This window comes from Metopolophium dirhodum, chromosome 7 (genome assembly GCF_019925205.1).
Source record: "Metopolophium dirhodum isolate CAU chromosome 7, ASM1992520v1, whole genome shotgun sequence".
In the NCBI taxonomy this organism is placed as follows: Eukaryota; Metazoa; Arthropoda; class Insecta; order Hemiptera; family Aphididae; genus Metopolophium; species Metopolophium dirhodum.
Genome location: NC_083566.1, coordinates 33,471,522 through 33,489,240, shown reverse-complemented (window position 1 = coordinate 33,489,240; position 17,719 = coordinate 33,471,522). Strand labels below are relative to the sequence as shown.

Genomic DNA, 17,719 nt, shown 5'->3' with positions numbered 1-17,719 from the left:
TTTTATACAATGGAATTAGCTTTGAATAGCATTCACGAAACTTATTTTTTGATAATAATAAAGACTAATTTAGCTTATACAAAATTATATTTTCATATACTATTAATTGTTATTTAATTAATCCATGTTAACATATTATTATACATTTATTTTTTTTAATGTTCTAGAAATTACATCATTTTATAATAAAAATAATAAATGATAAAAAAAAAGAACTTAATAGTAATAAATCACAATTCCAGATCATCGTCCACCAAATCAATCACGTCTGCATCGTCTGCATTTTTGTTTGGTGTTGGTTTTTTGGTATCCTTCTTTTGTTGTTTTGTCGACTTGAAATCTACAGGAAAAAAAATAATAACAAAAATGTAGAACAAATATTTTGCAGAAAGCGATTTAAACACAACAACAATAGATTTTACTATTTAAGTCATGAATCATAAATTTATCATAGTGACTAAACATTATGAAATGTGTACCTATTCTAGTGAATGACAGTGGTCAAATATCTAAATAGTAAGAAAAGTATTTTGGAAGAATATAGAAGTAAGATGTGTAATAAATACCATTAAGCATATAATTTACCTACCCATTTTTAATAATTGTTATGTACTTATTTCGTTCAAATTAGTCATATTTTACATAATTTGATAAACCACATACATATTAAAATTTTATTTTTTAACTTAAGAGGACAACATCTGCGTGTGTTATCTTCGTCCTACAAACTTACAGCATCGTAAATTTGTGTTAAGCAGTTCTAATTTTGTGTGCCTATATAGTAACCTTTAATAATAGAGTGAATTGACTTATTATCAAACTTAAAGGTAAGCTGAACACTATTGTCTATTTGTGTCTTCACATGGGTTTATCACTATATTTAATTTTCAAGCAAATTAAGTAAGTATCCATGTATAAAAATAAAATATAAACATTTTCATCACTCGCTTAAAAATTAAAATATTGCATGTATACCGATAAAAAATACAGATAATGTTCTTATTTTCAAGTTTGATAGTGGGTTAATTCATTCAAAGGTTACTGCACTAAATTGGAACTGTTGAACACACATATGCCTATGTTGTACATTTGGAAACGGAGGCACAATTATACGATAGTGTGGCGTCTTCTTAGTTATTAGTGGAAATTAATACGAGTGGATCCTGTGACTAGTGAGTATACTACGAAACAATGAATTCAGATTACTTACCCCTATATATTTATAATATGTAAATAAACATATTTTCTGTAGTTATTATTTTTATATTTTTGTTTCTACTTGTTATTACAACACGTTATTTAAATAAAAAATAAAAATATTATAGCCATACCTATAATATATTACCTACCTTTACCTACCTAGATTATAATATAGCAGATCTTTATAGTGTTTTTTTTATTAGGTTATAATTATTAAGGAATAACAGCAGTGGCGGTTCTAGCGTATGGACAGGGTGGGCAGCTGCCCATACCAAAATTTCTGGTGCCCCTTATTGGGGAAGGGGGAGGAAATGAGGAATATCATTCGCGGTTAAAACCTAATTATAAATCTACTGTTGCCCATACGAAAATGTAGTCCTAGAACCGCGCCTGAATAACAGTAAAAACAATAATCACCTACCTATTTATTTTCAGCATCTACAGGTTGTTTTATGATTAAAAATTCAAATCAAACTTGATTGAAATTTTCTAATTGCAATCAGCCAATGTTTTGCTTACACCAGTGAATTGTGATAATATTATATTGATTTAAATTATTAATGACCTAATACATTTCTTTAAAATCTGTTTCCAATTATAAATTCAAATAAATAGGTATTATACTTGGGTGACTTTAAATACTTTTTGCCGTCACACAGGTGAGCCACTGTTGATAAACACCCAACGACAAAACGTTTACCCATCATGTCTTATTAGAGGTCCCTGCTAGCTGATGGAGGTAGGTAAATCGTTTTATTTAATGTATCGGCATACCTTCCAACAGTTGCTGTAAGGGTTCGATCAGACATTCGAAATCGACCTGGGCCAACGCCTCCAGCACGTCTTGGGCACTGATTGTCTTCTTGTTCCTGCTCGTTGCGATCGTGGTGGCTTGATTGCTCACATACAAAATGAACACGGATGCTGCTCTGGCCAATGCAGTCTTAGCTTCTTTCGATACGATGATGTTGGCCGGCAACACTTCCTTAGCTATACGGGTGATCGCCGTCACTGGTAAATTTAAATCTTCAAGACGTTCGGCCATCGCGATCGGCTGTTACCAAACTGTAGATGATCGGGACGGTACTTGTAGCATTCAAAAAACTGAAATCGGCGATGCGAGACGTCGTTCGTCGACAAGGCGAGTGATGACTGGTGGTGACAGGTCACAGTTCAGAAAGTAGTGAGACGCTGAGATGTATAATATGAAGAATGCATACAAAAATGGAATCTGACAAGGGTTACAATAACTACAGAAAGTCAGTCGTGATGGTCAACTCGTGAGTAGTACCAGCCGCGTACCGAAACGCTTTGTTTACGATAACGTTAAAAATTAAAACGGCAAGGCGGGAACGAGTGAACGACGCGAGGACGTGAGATATGATAAGAAACCTTGAATGCTCGGTGGCGCCGTGCAGTGGCGCACCCAAGGGGGGGCTTTGGGGCTTAAGCCCCCCCCAAAAATTAAATTATACATTATTATAGCAAATATAATAGTATAACAATGATAAATGATAATGTTATATTTTCAAATTTTAGATTCTGAGCGAAGCGATAAATGTATTGATTTTACAATGATGTGTGTTTTTTTTTTAATTTTTTAATTTTTATTTTATTTTTATTTTTATTTTTGTGTGTGTCATCACCTTTTAGGACAGTAAAAGTGCTTGGATTTTCTTCAATAGTAACTTTTCTGATAGGAAAGTGAATCTAGTTGGTACTTTGGGGGGGTCAAAAGTTCCCAGTAGTTTTCACAAGCGACGTGAAAAACAAAAGAAAAATTAAGGAAAAACGGGAATTTTTACACAAAATCTGTTTTCCAGAAAATAGATTTAGGTTTTTGGTGTAACTCTAAAACAAATGACCGTAGGGACATGAAATTTGACTGAATGTTTATATTAGCATTTTATATACACCATAAAATTTACAAAATATTTTGACTCTTTTTGAGCTGTTTACGGCCATTGTCAGTTTTCAATTTTTTTAGTTTTTTTTTCTATAAATATCAATAAAATTTTATCTGTTGAGTAAAAAAGCTTGAAAATTTAATAGAAGGCTCCTAGGTCATTGTTTCAAAGGCAGATGAAAAAAATTAAAAATCCTTAGTCACAGTTTTTATTTATAAGCATTTAAAGTTCAAATTTTGACAAAATACGGAAAAATCACAAAAATTAGCAAATTATTTTGAGTTGAGAATTCATAAAAATTTTTCTTTTTAAATCTAAGATATGCAAATGTAATATAAGATTACTCATAAGTTTGTCTACCTTTATCAAAAAAAAAATATCTACAAGAAACTTAAATTAAATTTTTATGAGCGTCTGAAATTTATATTTTTACAACATTTGATATTCACTCGATTTCTCATGTAACAATTTTCTTATTTTATTGTAATTAAAAAACGAATGATTGTAGATACTTTAAAATTTCACTGAATGTTTATATTAGCATTTTCTATATACCATAAAATTTATAAAATATTTTGACTCTTTTTGAACTGTTTACGGACATTGTCAGTTTTCAATTTTTTTAGTTTTTTTTTCTATAAATATCAATAAAATTTTATTTGTTGGGTAAAAAAGCGTGAAAATTGAATATAAGGCTCCTGATATATCGTTCTAATAGCAGTTGAAGAATATTAAAAATACATAGGCACAATTTTTTTTTATAAGCATTTAAAGTTCAAATTTTGACAACATTTATCAAATTTATAATTTATTAATTATTTAGTGGTTAAAAATGTATAAAATGTTTAACTTTTATGGCTAAAGATTGAAAATTTAAAACAAGGCTCCACGTAAATAGGTTATATATAAATTACTTATTCACAATAATATCATCAAATATACTTGGTAAAATCATAGGCTGACTGACCGTTTTCGCTCAGAATCGTTTTTCTTTTACAATGATATTATATCATTGAATTCAAATTTAACACCATCCATTACAGTGACCCACTTGTAACCTACTGTACAGCAGAGTGACATCCACTTATCCACCCTTTTTTTATGTTAGATACACACATATATAATAATAGTTCAATATTACGCGATAAGGTTTGTGGGAATCGCCGATTTCTTACTTCGTTGAAAATTAATTTTAGATTTATAGATATTAGCGATTAGCGATTATGTAGGATCGACTTTGATTGGTAACTACGATAACAATGATAGTTATGACTTTCGACTGTCTGCCGTGGCATGAAAAACTCGTTTAGATAATTCAGTCTGTTCGATTTTTTCTTTTTGATAGCTGTGTGCCTGTGCTTATGTGTAAAAAAAAGCTGAGTTAAAATAAGTCAAAAACGAAAGAAACCTGAAGTTGATACTAGTAGTACTCTTCTTAATTATAATAGTATTAAACCAAAAATTTCAACAATCAATAAACCGCCCAGTCCAGGAAACTTAAATTTTAAATTGATTTAGTTATAAATATAATTACAAATATTAAATAGGTACATAATAATATAACATTATATGATGATAACAAATGAAATTGATTATTTAAAAATTAGTTTCAATTGTTTACTTGTGTGTAATTATTAAGTCCCCCCCCTCCCAAACAAAAATTCTGGGTGCGCGCCTGGCGCCGATGAGCCTCAATATATAGCGCCACGAAACTCGTAGTTCATCCAGTGACGAGAAAATGATTTATTAATGAATATTATTTTATTAAACAGGGCACAGGCACCTCTTTCCCATTCCCATTGGACACTTTGGCAAGTGCCACGTGCCCAGGGCTCCGCGATTAATGGGGCCCCGCCGGGCCCAGGGCAGGCGCTAGAGAGGGGGGGCATAAATATACGAATTTTCTAACAACATTCTAAAAAAAACTCCGCATATTGTGTTGTCTCTGTACACACAAGTAACATGGCAAATTTTGCGTTCAGAAAAATCAGAATAATCCATTTAGTTATGTTATTTTAAAACTAGAGTGCATTTTTATATTGTAAAATTTAAAGGTAACATTTGGGCATATTGGAAAGTTTTATTGATATTTTAATTTTGAAGCAAGTTAGCAGTTTAAAATTTTAATTTTTTTGTAGATTTTCAAATTATTATAACTTGCTTCACATTTAAAATATCAATAAAACCCTCCAAAATGCCATAGATAATCTTAACTATAAATTGTACACTAATTATATGTAAATAAATTATTGATCAATTTACTCTATAGTCATAAAAATAATAGAGTGGAATATATACCGAACGCAAAATGCGCTATACTAGAATAATTATTACATTTTAAATTTGATACATTTTGTCAAAATTTGTACTTTAAGTGCTTATAAAAAAATTATGCCAATGTATTTTAAATATTTTTAAACTGCTTTTTAAGCAATATATAAGGAGCCTTGTATTCAATTTTGACGCTTTTTGGCCCTACATATAAAATTTTATTGATATTTATAGAAAAAAAAACTAAAAATATTGAAATTTAAAATTGCCCGTAAACAGCTCAAATCAAGTCAAAATATTTTGAAAATTTATTATTTATGATATAAACCTCAAGTGCCTACATTTATTCGTTTTTGAATTACTACAAAATATCAAAATCGCTACATGTGAGTGAATATCTAATCTTGTAAAAATATGAACTTCATACGCTCAAAAAAATGTAATTTGATTTGCTTGTAGACATTTTTTTTGATAAATGTAGACAAACTTATGAGAAATTTTGTATTACCTACATTTTTAAATCTTATAGAAAAAATATAAACAAGCAATGAAAATGTCGTGTATATACGGTCATTTTTTTTAGAGTTACACCAAAACCCAAAATCAATTTTGTCAAAAACCGATTTAGCGTAAAAATGTCCATTTTCCTTAATTTTTTTGTTGTTTTTCCCGGCGCTTTTGAAAACTATTGGGAATTTGGACGTCCCGAATGCACCAACTAGATTCACTTTCCCATCGAATAAGATACTGTTGAAGAAAATCGAAGCAGTAAGATTGTCCAAAACAGCAATGATAGACACAACAAAAAAAAAAAAAAATTAAAAAAAACACATCATTGTAAAATCATTACATTCATCGCTCCGCTCAGAATCTAAAGAAATAAGTAGTGTTTAAAACAAGTATTTTAATAATAATCACAATATTTTATAAAAACCTATCGCAATTATAATTATTTAGTTTTGTGCCTACTACCTATTATAGCCTATAGGTATTTAGGTACCTACCATTGAAATCTATAATTGATATAAATCTATTAATCTATAAATGCTGAAAGTATAAGATAACATTCTTATACAATCGTAGAACATGTGCATTGAGTTAATCTTTCATATCAAAACTGTTCAAAGCAGAATACATTACACTTTTAGTAGGGGTAGGTTAATAGGGTTAGGTACATAGTATATATAGGAATTTGTAAATAAATGGAAAAGTTTTAACTATTTTATATTACATTACTATAACGATAAGTTAAAATGTATATAATCTTACTATGACATTATATCAACTATATATAATATCGAGATACGCCCGTCGCCCGATATATATGTAGCTCAGCATTTTAGGCGTGTTCATTTTTTTCCCAGGTGAAGTTGGGTGATGCAGCTAGTATAATATTATGTATTCATAAAAAATAAATATTAAAAAACAGTAGGTTATACTGAGACTAAAAAAATGTTTACAAACATTAAAAATAAAATTGGTAAATCATGTTTATCCATTAATATAATAAGTAATATTATGCGGTATTATGACGTAATTTTATTCTTCGTATTGTTTCAAAAGAAAATTTTGTTTAACATATTTAAGAATAGCTTTTATTTGGTTTTGAAGTTTGACATTCTTGTATTTTATTTTTGCCTGGCTGATCCTAATGAAATAATTAAAAAAAAAAGGTTTTTCTATTTTAACATATACCTACCTAATATTATATAGCAGTCAGCAGATAATTATAATTCAATAATTTATCAAAAACATTTTCTTTTCTCATTTATTCAATATTACACGATAACACCCAACGTGATCAGCTCCTATTAATATTTCCCACCTTTTGTGCCAAGCTTTTATATATTTATAATTATTGTTGGCTTTTCGTCATGTAACCTTGTCGGCTTTAACACTTTCGGCCAATTGACTGTCAGCATTATGCCCATCGCACGCCACGTTTGGATGAGGCCGAATGTCATCCGTATCCCCTGTTATTTGTTAATATAGAAAGCGACACATTTACTGTTAGGTGACTATACGAAACCATAGTTAATGAATAATGACTAATGTTAGTTAGTGTGTTTATTCCTTTCGTGACAGTGAACGACCCACATTTTTCTTATACATTTCAAATAAATCGTATAATTATTTTAATGCACAAGGAAGAAAGATATTAAATAGAACAAGCGGTTCTTAATCTTTTGTTGTAGGTACGCGGATGTAGGCTGATGTAGTATTTCTGCAACAAGTTTCAATATTTTAGGCTCGACACTGGATAGTTTTGATCGCAGATAGGAATCTATATTTTGGAACCAGTTTCTATACTTATTCTTGTACACTAGAGTAGAAAAAGCATTTTCGCAAACAGTTGCGTGTTGAACTTAAAATTTTCCATACGAAAGTTACAAAGATATCCCAAGTATTAATGCGTAATAATGTATTGTAATTTGTAGCTCGGCGCGGCTCAGTGACTGAAATCAATCACGCGACGTGATTGAAAGTAAGCAACAGCCGCTGCCACTAGTTCTCGGATGGGTGACCACCCGGGTTCGCAGCGCGCAAAAACCCTGCCACGTATACACGTGTTCCTAACCGACCGTACCTGCAACCATACCAACCCTTCTGTACCAACCCTACCAGCCTACAGTCTTATGACCTCTGTCGTCGAGTCCTTATACCTAATAAAAAAAAACTATATAAAATACTAATAACATTGATGTTTTAATGTATATTGATATAATATAACTAATTATATTTCAGATCATTATTGACTACTTATTGAGTATAGTAGTATATCATACTACACTTACAAGGGGACCCACCGGCCCACTCACCCCTCTATTTAAGAAAAATCTTAGAGGCAATTGCCTCTAAAATTACCATTCACCGCGTCACTGTTCGCAGAGGTATATGTTGTGGGAAATCGACAAATTATATTAAAACTCGCAGAGCCTTATTTTATCGCATGTTTACTATTACCATTGATTATGTATTTATGTAGGTAGTAATTATACTACATGTCTACATATTCTTCTTCTTCTTCTTCTTCTTTTGGCTTTACAATTCTTTAAGAATTTTGGCCACCACCGTCACCGTTCTCCAATAATCACGATCCTGAACTCCATCTTCCCAATTTGTCACTTCCAATGTTTCTAAGTCCTTCCTTATTCCATCCATCCATCGCTTTCTAGGCCTCCCTCTTGGTCTTTTCCCTGTCGGTTGCCACTCCATTACTGCTCTCGTATTAGTGGTTTCTGTTTTCCGCATGGTATGACCAAACCATTTGAGTCTTTGACACTTAATGTGGCTTGTTAATAGTGGAACTTCAGTGATTTCTCTTAGTTCAGTATTTTTTCTTCTACGCCAATTATTTAGCTCGCTATCAAACACTGGACCACAAATCTTCCTCAGTATTTTATTTTCAAATACTAGCAGCCTTTTTTCTAATTGTTTGGTTGTGGGCCATATTTCACATCCATAGGTTACCATTGGTCTTATTATGGTCATGTACAGTCTGATCTTAGTTCTTCTGGAAAATAGTTTTGATTTGAAAAATTTATGTAATGCAAAATAAGCCCTTTCTGCCTTGCGTATACGACTTATAATTTCGGTACTCCAATCATTGTTGTTGGTAATCGTCGTTCCAAGGTATTTGAATTCTTTAACTTTCTCAAAGGTATAATCATTGATAACCACGTTTTCTTCCCCATTGGGGAGTAATTCCATTACTTTCGTTTTATCTTGTCACATGTCTACATATAATACTAGTAATTATAATCAATGATATTACGTATATTTATAGTATTTACTATTTATATGTTACCAATACAAACACGAATGTGGGCGGCATAATATCGTGTGTGTGTATACGACCAGAAAGTTGATAGCTTCGTGGACCGCAGCTGACATAAGTCGTGGACTCCACAGCGGCAGTGCCGGATCTAGGAAATTTGACAACGGTTTTCAATGTGTAATTAACCGATGACTACGGTATTTGAGTTTTGTTTTCTAGACGTCTTATACTTCGATACGGGGAAGAGTCGCATCAAAAGCTGCGAGCGATTTCGAGATCATACGACATTTTGGAGATAGGCAAAGTCCCCAAACAATCTATTTCTGCGAATATCTCCATCAAACAACCAAAGTTTAACCTTTACACGCAGGTTCAAACAATACACTCCAAGTCCAAACTGAGCAGCGGCGCAATTTGTGCAAACGTCGAACAATATTATAATAATTATTACCTGATAATTAATTAATGTATTGATTAAATAAGCTTGAGCACTTGTTTTAGTAATTTTTATTTTCATCAACTTTCCCGCGTTTGTTGACAATTTTTAGTAAATACCGAAGTGACCTAACCATAATTGAACGAACAGAAATCTGTACCTATGCATTCCATAATCCGTATATAGTATCTATACATCTGGCGGACAAAAAAATACCTTTAACCTTAGATAGGTAGTGCAACTATAGATTAAACGTGTTCAATCGAATATAATGTGCTTGAACCGAATCCGATTCTTGTCACATCGGAGATTTTCAAGAAGAAAAATTCGATACGTATCGATATGGGATAGTTATTAATTTAGGTACCGACAGGAATAGTTACGTACCGGCTCGTATCGAAGTCTGAGTCCGATACGGGTCCGGTACGCATCGTTTGTACATTGCACGTGTAACGTTTTGAACGCTCTTGAATTCATTTTTCTTCCTTGAAAATCTTGATTTCGTGTAACCAACATTGCGTGTTCCGGTGTTCGTAGATCAAACATAATTCAACATTGCAATACATTTATACAATATATTGATTAATCTATGGTTCAAAGGTCTATATTAAGCATTTAAGCTATATTATATTTTATAGCTGTATCTATGATTCGTTTTGTGATGATACGGTGTTATCACGTTAATACTAATCAAATATTACATCGATAACGTCCGTCCGTCAGTCAGCCGTCGCGTGAATATAACATAATACTTTATCGTCATCGTCGTCGTCAAACGGTTTGAATAAAAAAAAAAAAAAAAAACGAATACTGAATAGGCAGGTAGAGGTAGGTCGAGTTTATTACTTTATAGTTTCGATGTGTGCCTCGTCGGCGTTCGGTATGTCGTTCGTGCAATCGGTGTCGAAGACTGTCGTGCCCGATGAATAATATAATATTATTATTATTATTATTTGATTTACGAAATCCAAGAATGTGATTTACATAAATTATTCGAATGACTGTTGCTATAGTGCATGTACACCGTCCAGTTTGCGTTCTGCCGCTGTCGCGTGTGCGATGTCGGAGGTGTCGTAGTCGGTCGGTTAATAATATTATTATTGTTTGTTCAATGTTATTGTAATCTTTGAACCCACGTAAATTCGTCCGTTATCGTTGCTCCCGACTCTTCAGTTTTTTTCCTTCCGTCGACGTTTTTAAGCCCCTACGGCCTACCTATACTACTGTATAATCGTGTCCTAAACCCAGAGAACATTCAACGACCGACCGCGTGTGGAAACACTGGTGGCTCAGGCATGGATACCGTCAAGGAATGCGTAAAGGATTGCGTTGACTACTTTAAAGACCCCGAACTGGTCGCCCGTTTTCAAAGGTCTTTTGGAGTGGTGCGGTATGGCTCGTCGGACAACGGTGTTACCGTTCCGTCGCTGGACAATGGTGAGTCCAAGACCAGCAATGGCAATGCGTTGCGCAAGTCAAACGACGTCAATCACACCATCACTAACAAGTTTTGGTATTACTTGTTTTTGTTTGGCACGTACCTCGGTGACGAAATCGGATATGCCATCGTCATACCATTCCTGATATGGAACATAGACTCGGCTGTTGCTAGGAAAATGGTCCTCGTCTGGGCTGCTGTTATGTACATTGGTAATAATGTTTGTTGTTAACGCTTGTACGAGATTTATTTATTTGTCGGTTTTCCTGTTAATTTCTGTTCAGGTCAATCCATTAAAGACATAGTACAGTGGCCGAGACCGGAATGTCCTCCAGTTATTAGACTACAAACTAAATGGTCTATTGAATATGGAATGCCTTCGACCCATGCTATGATTAGTATTGCATTACCATTTTCTGTTTTATATTTCATTTCAAATCGATATCAAGTACTTAATTTCATATACTATTTAAACTATACATTTGTTGGTTTCATTATATTATTTTCTTTTTTAGATCAACTTCAGCATTGGTATCATAGTAGTATTTCTATGGTGCATGTTAATTTCGCTTAGTCGTTTGTATTTAGGCATGCACACAGTTTTGGTAAGTTATTTGTTATATATAAAATTAAAATAATACATGCCTATCTAATCTAATTTTAACGTTAAATAAACAATCATTGTTCAAGTCACAAAAGAATTAGTTCAAAGATTTTCAAGGCTCATTGTAATGGTTAGGTTATCCGATTTGGTGTTAATACTAAACAGTCAATGTAGGTTATATAATTTTTTTTATCAAAACCAATAGTAAAAAAACCATATCATTTTGAAAGCAAATTACATTTATTGTATACCTACATTACAAAGGCTCTCTGTATACTTTTAATGAATTTGTTTGGTGTAATTCACAAAGAGAACATATTAATATAAAATATATTATTAGCCTTGTCTTTTATTACCTATTGGCTATTATAGTATTATGTAGTTTGTACTTTGTTGTAGGTATATGAATGATTGTGTTAAAACGATTTGAAATCTACATATACTCATATCCTTACTGATAGTTATTGAGAGTTATTTAATTACCAGTAAAAATACAAATATCCGTGGATGGATCCAAAACTATGCATAGGAAATAATTTTGATATGAATGTACAAATAACATAATTATGTGCACAATTAACATTATGATAAAATATTTTTATAACAATGACATTTCTTAACAGCTATATAAATTTGTATCTTTTATGTTTGAAATAACAATAATTAGTGAATACATTCATCGAAGGTTAGAAATGAAGTATTAACTACCTATTGCACTCCTTTCTCGAGATCAAATTTTTTTTGTTACCGAACAAATGACTTGGGAAACAATACATTATGGAATGAATAACTTTGAAAGCAATTAGATTTTATTAGATCTGCAATTTTTTAAAAGTCGAGACAATTATGATTTAATTTCAAATTGAACTCTCAATGATAGGTATGTCATTCATATTTATATTGATTCACAAATTATCCAAGATATACATTTTTTTTTTAGTAGTTTCAACTTATAACGACGTTATCAAAAGCTATCATAATATTCAGGAAAAAAATATTTTAAGTAGAATAATATAAATATTAAAACGTTATAATTAAATTTAAAAAAATGCATTCACTTTTATTATTCATTATTAAAATGCTTCTTATTGTGGCCTAATTTCATATATATATTTAAAAATTAAATTAAATGACAATACTTTCTGAATACTAAGTTGTTATTTTTATTTATAAGTACCAAATCTCGTAATATGTTGTTTATAATTGTTATTTATGGGTACTTACGATTACACAGAGTATACTCTGCCTCATATAAGATTAAACTCAGAATTTGGGGTGTGTTAGGGACCTATTGTTATTGTCGTATGAAGCCTGCAGTCCAAGGTTACTCATGTATGAATGTAAACAGAGTATACCTGCAAATAACATAATTAATAGAAATGTGTAATACTATTGTATATTGACCAGGTCAACATAGGTGTATTATTATAATTTGACTGGTGAAGTATGTGGGTAATTTGTTTAATGCGTAGAACTAGGGGGGAAAGACGGGAGCAAAAAAAAATGTATGTTGTGTGACATAATCCTATTAATTAGGAAAATAATTCAATTTAATTTTGAAGAGAAGATTTTTCCATGCAACAATTTTTTTTTAATGTATAAAATATAACTCAATCAAATATTATAATATATTATTCTATTAATACTTTTTTTATGTATTGGTTTTTCCAATACAAAATTTATTTCATATCTTTTATTCAACTGAAATAAATAAATATTATTTCTATTGATTTCATTGTATTTATATGCATTTTTAGTAATATTTTTAAGTTGAAAAATATATAATAACAGTGGCAGTCTGATAAATTCTCAAAAACTGCAAGTATTCTAGAATTTATAAAATACATAAATACTAAAATATGTTAACTAATGACATAGTTATATAATTCATAAAAATACTGATTAATGAAAAACTGCATTCAAATATAATAAATTCACTTAATATATACATATGCATAAATATTAAAATGTTTTAATCCATTTTTATTCTAGGATGTGATTGCTGGCCTGCTATTAGCTACTATTTTGTTGATTCCATTTGTACCATTGGCTGATGTTTTAGACCGTTATCTTATGTATAATGAATGGACACCATTGATACTTATTGTTGTTACTGTGTGCTTAGTAATAATTTACCCAACTAGTGATCAGTGGACGCCTACCAAGTAAATTATATTTAAAATAAATTATTAATGTCTTCAAGGTTTTGAGCAAGGCAAGGAATGTACTTAATCAGTTTATTTTGCTTATTATTATTCCTGTAAATGAAGAATGATCTTTCTTATGTATTTGATTACTATTTATGATAGAACAAATACTTCTAAATGTTCAAGAAACCCAGTTTTTGAAATGATATAATGTTTTAGTGTCCAATTAAGAGTGCGCTGGTAAGGCAATTTATAGATTGTTTTTGTCTAGTTTAAACCAAGCAATAAACCAATATTATGTGCATAAATACAAATATAAATTTTATTTTATTCTAAAGAATTTTGTTACAACTACTTGTACTTCTTTACGTATACAAAATAATGATAATTCATAATAATGTATAACAATTTGGTAATTGGACATCTCATGTTATCATAACCAAAATTATAATAATTATTTTATATTACAAATTACATAAGTAGACATAACAAAACATACACATTTATAATTATTTTTATTACAATTATTTTTTTTTATAAAAATGTAATATAAAACTATAATTGAGTACGATCGATCAACTGCACTTAGTGGCAGTAAATATAAGACTGCCAAGACTACAGTGCTGTACGCATGTACATTTTGTATGAACAAGGAAAACTGATTACTTAATAAATATTAATAATACAATTATTTGGTGTAGAATCTACATAATATTATAAATGAAAAAAAATTATAATAATCCAACAATATTGTAATAATGCATTCTTTCACTTATTGACGCATGTTATGTGTTAAGGCTTCTGCGGACCCTCTACATGAGTATCGCTGTTCTCCAGGGGGCTGTGGACCACAGGTTAGAAACCGCTGGTCTAGTAGGACAATTATCCCACCCGATATATTTTTGATTTGGACATCTTCCCTCATTTTTTTTAAAGTTTATTATTGACTAATACTATTGAATTGAATTATATAATATATAAACATTTTTTTATTTTCATAAATAAAATAGATTATAAATGTTTATGTTTGATCAACTGAACTACTTGAAACAATAAAAATAAAAATAAGTATAAAATAAAATAAAATATAATTAATCATTAATAAAAATGATAAATTTCGTAAAAAAACTTTTGATTTTTGATTCTTTTTTTATTTCCAAACACATATTTTTTAGCCTTTGTTCATATTTTTATTTTTGTTAAAACTGTACCAGTTTGGATATTTAACAGTTTAATAATTGCTTATGAATTTGATTCAAGTAGTTCAGTTGTTTAAAAATATACATCTATAATTTATTGTATTTATACAAATATTTGAAAATATTACACAATAGGAGAAAAATAAATAATTTCATATTAAATAATAATATAATATTATTAAATTGTAAACTTTTAAAAAAATGGTAGGGGGGAAATGGCCGCTGTCTGCATAAAAATATATTCGGAGGGGGGGGGGGTATGTCTGCGATTCTAAAAATTTACCAGTATTTACAAAATAAATGTATTTTAATATAGCATTCTAGACTACTATATTTATTACGGTTTAAATAATTTGTTTTGTAAATGATATACGGTATTGATTTCTGTACTATTGACATATAAATAAGTAATATCTATACCTACATATATATTTTTTTAGCTTTTAACCAAAAAGTTGTTATACATAAATATGCAACCATATATAAATAAGTAATTACTATATAAGTTGTACTTAAAAAGAACAAATAGTATTATTTATAAATTAATAAATTATAATGATATTTGAGTCATATATTATTATTTTATATTATATTATTATATCAATGCTTCTTTTAATTTCTTTATAATGAGCAATTTCTTTGTTTAAAATGTCAATATATGTTTTTGTTTCAGGGGTGATACAACTATAATTTTAGGAACTTTTGCAGGTATACTGACTGGAGGTTGGTTGATAATCACATTAGATATTCAAGACGATTATCGTGTTATGAACCCAATGAATAATCCAATCAGTTGGCCTTCAATTTATGATTTAGGTAAGTACTTACACTATTGAAAACTTATGAAATGTATGTTTATTGTTTTCATTTATGAATTGTACAAACCGCTTATTTAAACACATTTTATATTAAACAAAAGAATATTTATTTTTGAAAAACATTTAACAAACAATATTTTAGAGGAAAATTTGAAAGAAATACATTTTTTTGTATTTTGATAATTTTCTGTTTGTGATATTGACAATATATATCTATTTTCCAATAACATTTTCAACAAAAATAACTTATATTATTCATCAGACCTGACATCTTATTAGTTATTTTTTTTTATCACATTAAAATGTAAATGAGTTAACATTTTAAATTATCATTATCAAGATTTAAAATATCTAATTATCTATTTTTTTTTTGTTATCAGGTTTGATTGTGATCAGAAGTGGTTTGGGCTATTGTTGCATAGTCTTGTTATTTTTAATTATTAAGTACATTCTGTGTGTTGTAGATAAAATATTAATTAAAAGTGGTATGAGAATATTTGATGATGCACTGAATAGGCATATTCCTCTATTAGATATTACTTACAAGTATTTGACATTTTACTTGGTATCTTTCAATATTATGGTTTTGATACCAATGTTGCAAAAATTATTATCTATGTCAAGACAGTCATTTTACCATGAAGCTAAGTAGTCAATTAAAATTGTTAATTAAATTTTATATTATGGCCTGTTACCACCTGATATATGTAAATTACATACATGTATGCTTTAATATATGTTCTGTAATAATACTTAAATTCTTAAGTTCAATAATGTTATTATATTTTATTAAGCTGTATCTCATTTTGAACAAAATATTTGTCAACAGTCATTCTAAGTATATTATGAGTACATTATTATATACAATTTCCATATTTAATTTAATTGTTATAAAATTAATACTATAATTATTTATATTTTAATAATATGATTTTGTATCAAACCATATAATCATTTATCTTATCCCACTATCATATGAAATTAAATGTCAATTTTTTCCATGTTTATATTTTAGTAATACTACAAATTAAGTAGACCATGCACTTAAAAGTAAAAATTACAATACACAATTTGGAACATTTAAATATTCTACTGAAGCTACTTAAATGAATTAAAAAATAATGATATAAATGAAGCTGTCTAATATATTATTATTTATGATTTGATGTAATATTTTTATACTTTTATAAATCAATCAAACAATTATTATGTCTATGATTATTGTATGTCAGATTTTTTTCAACTGTGTCATAAAAAATGCTTCATCAAATTTTGATATTATGCCCCATGGATTAATCAGAAAATATCATTACTAATTGGTAATTACAGAATAAATTCCACAATGTATAAACATATGGTTAAAGTCATAACTAAAAGTCCAAAGTTTAAGGTTATACTTTGATTTATATTTTGTAATTACAAGGTCGTAGATTTAAATCAAATTTTATTTTGAAAAAAAACCATTGCTTTTTAAGCATAAAATTTGTTAAAAAAGAATTTTTATTTTTAGGCTATGTTTTGAAATGTTAGTGCATTTTTAAACTTAAATTACCTAAATTTTTCTTACATTTTATAAAAATCGATAAAATTTGATAGAAATGTACCATAAATTACCTCACTAAAAACAACATTTTGCTTTGTCTTATTATTTTTGTTACATATGTTTTGTCCTAAACAAAAGTTGTGGTGTTCGCTCACAATTGTGTGACAAACTAAATTTTTGTCATGTGTTGGCAGATGTATAATACAAGTACTATATACAATTTAAAAAAGGTGGGCAAGTGCAATGATATTATATTATTATTGTAGCAGACACTTCTAAAATATATATCAGTGATTCAGAACATACAGAAAGTTGATTTCTTGAATAATGTTGAAGAAGTGTGCCATTATTATTTCCGAGTTTGTAGAATTGGTTATC

General features: G+C 29.5%; 2 protein-coding genes across 2 annotated transcripts; one reads left to right on the top strand and one right to left on the bottom strand.

Annotated features, from left to right (window-relative positions):
• Positions 1-68: 68 nt before the first annotated feature.
• LOC132949034 (DNA polymerase epsilon subunit 3) lies at positions 69-2,565 on the bottom strand. Its single transcript, XM_061019786.1, has 2 exons — positions 1,975-2,565; positions 69-340 (listed from the first exon to the last, which is right to left on the bottom strand). The coding sequence occupies exons 1-2, from the start codon at positions 2,243-2,245 to the stop codon at positions 231-233; spliced, it is 381 nt and encodes a 126-aa protein (XP_060875769.1). The 5' UTR covers positions 2,246-2,565; the 3' UTR covers positions 69-230.
• Positions 2,566-10,300: 7,735 nt separating this feature from the next.
• LOC132948904 (sphingosine-1-phosphate phosphatase 2-like) lies at positions 10,301-16,556 on the top strand. The gene is made up of 6 exons (XM_061019591.1): positions 10,301-11,242; positions 11,315-11,478; positions 11,546-11,635; positions 13,627-13,799; positions 15,654-15,796; positions 16,179-16,556. Exons 1-6 carry the CDS (start codon positions 10,888-10,890, stop codon positions 16,448-16,450), a joined length of 1,197 nt encoding a protein of 398 aa, XP_060875574.1. The 5' UTR covers positions 10,301-10,887; the 3' UTR covers positions 16,451-16,556.
• Positions 16,557-17,719: the final 1,163 nt, after the last annotated feature.

What these genes read in the sequence shown, in the direction of transcription:
- LOC132949034 (XM_061019786.1), bottom strand. Translation starts at nt 2,245, where the DNA reads ATGGCCGAACGTCTTGAAGATTTAAATTTACCAGTGACGGCGATCACC. An exon ending in CTTACAGCAACTGTTGGAAG is followed by an intron (nt 341 to 1,974) that starts GTATGCCGATAC and finishes TTTTTCCTGTAG; the next exon opens with ATTTCAAGTCGACAAAACAA.
- LOC132948904 (XM_061019591.1), top strand. Translation starts at nt 10,888, where the DNA reads ATGGATACCGTCAAGGAATGCGTAAAGGATTGCGTTGACTACTTTAAA. An exon ending in GGCTGCTGTTATGTACATTG is followed by an intron (nt 11,243 to 11,314) that starts GTAATAATGTTT and finishes ATTTCTGTTCAG; the next exon opens with GTCAATCCATTAAAGACATA. An exon ending in GATCAGTGGACGCCTACCAA is followed by an intron (nt 13,800 to 15,653) that starts GTAAATTATATT and finishes TTTTTGTTTCAG; the next exon opens with GGGTGATACAACTATAATTT.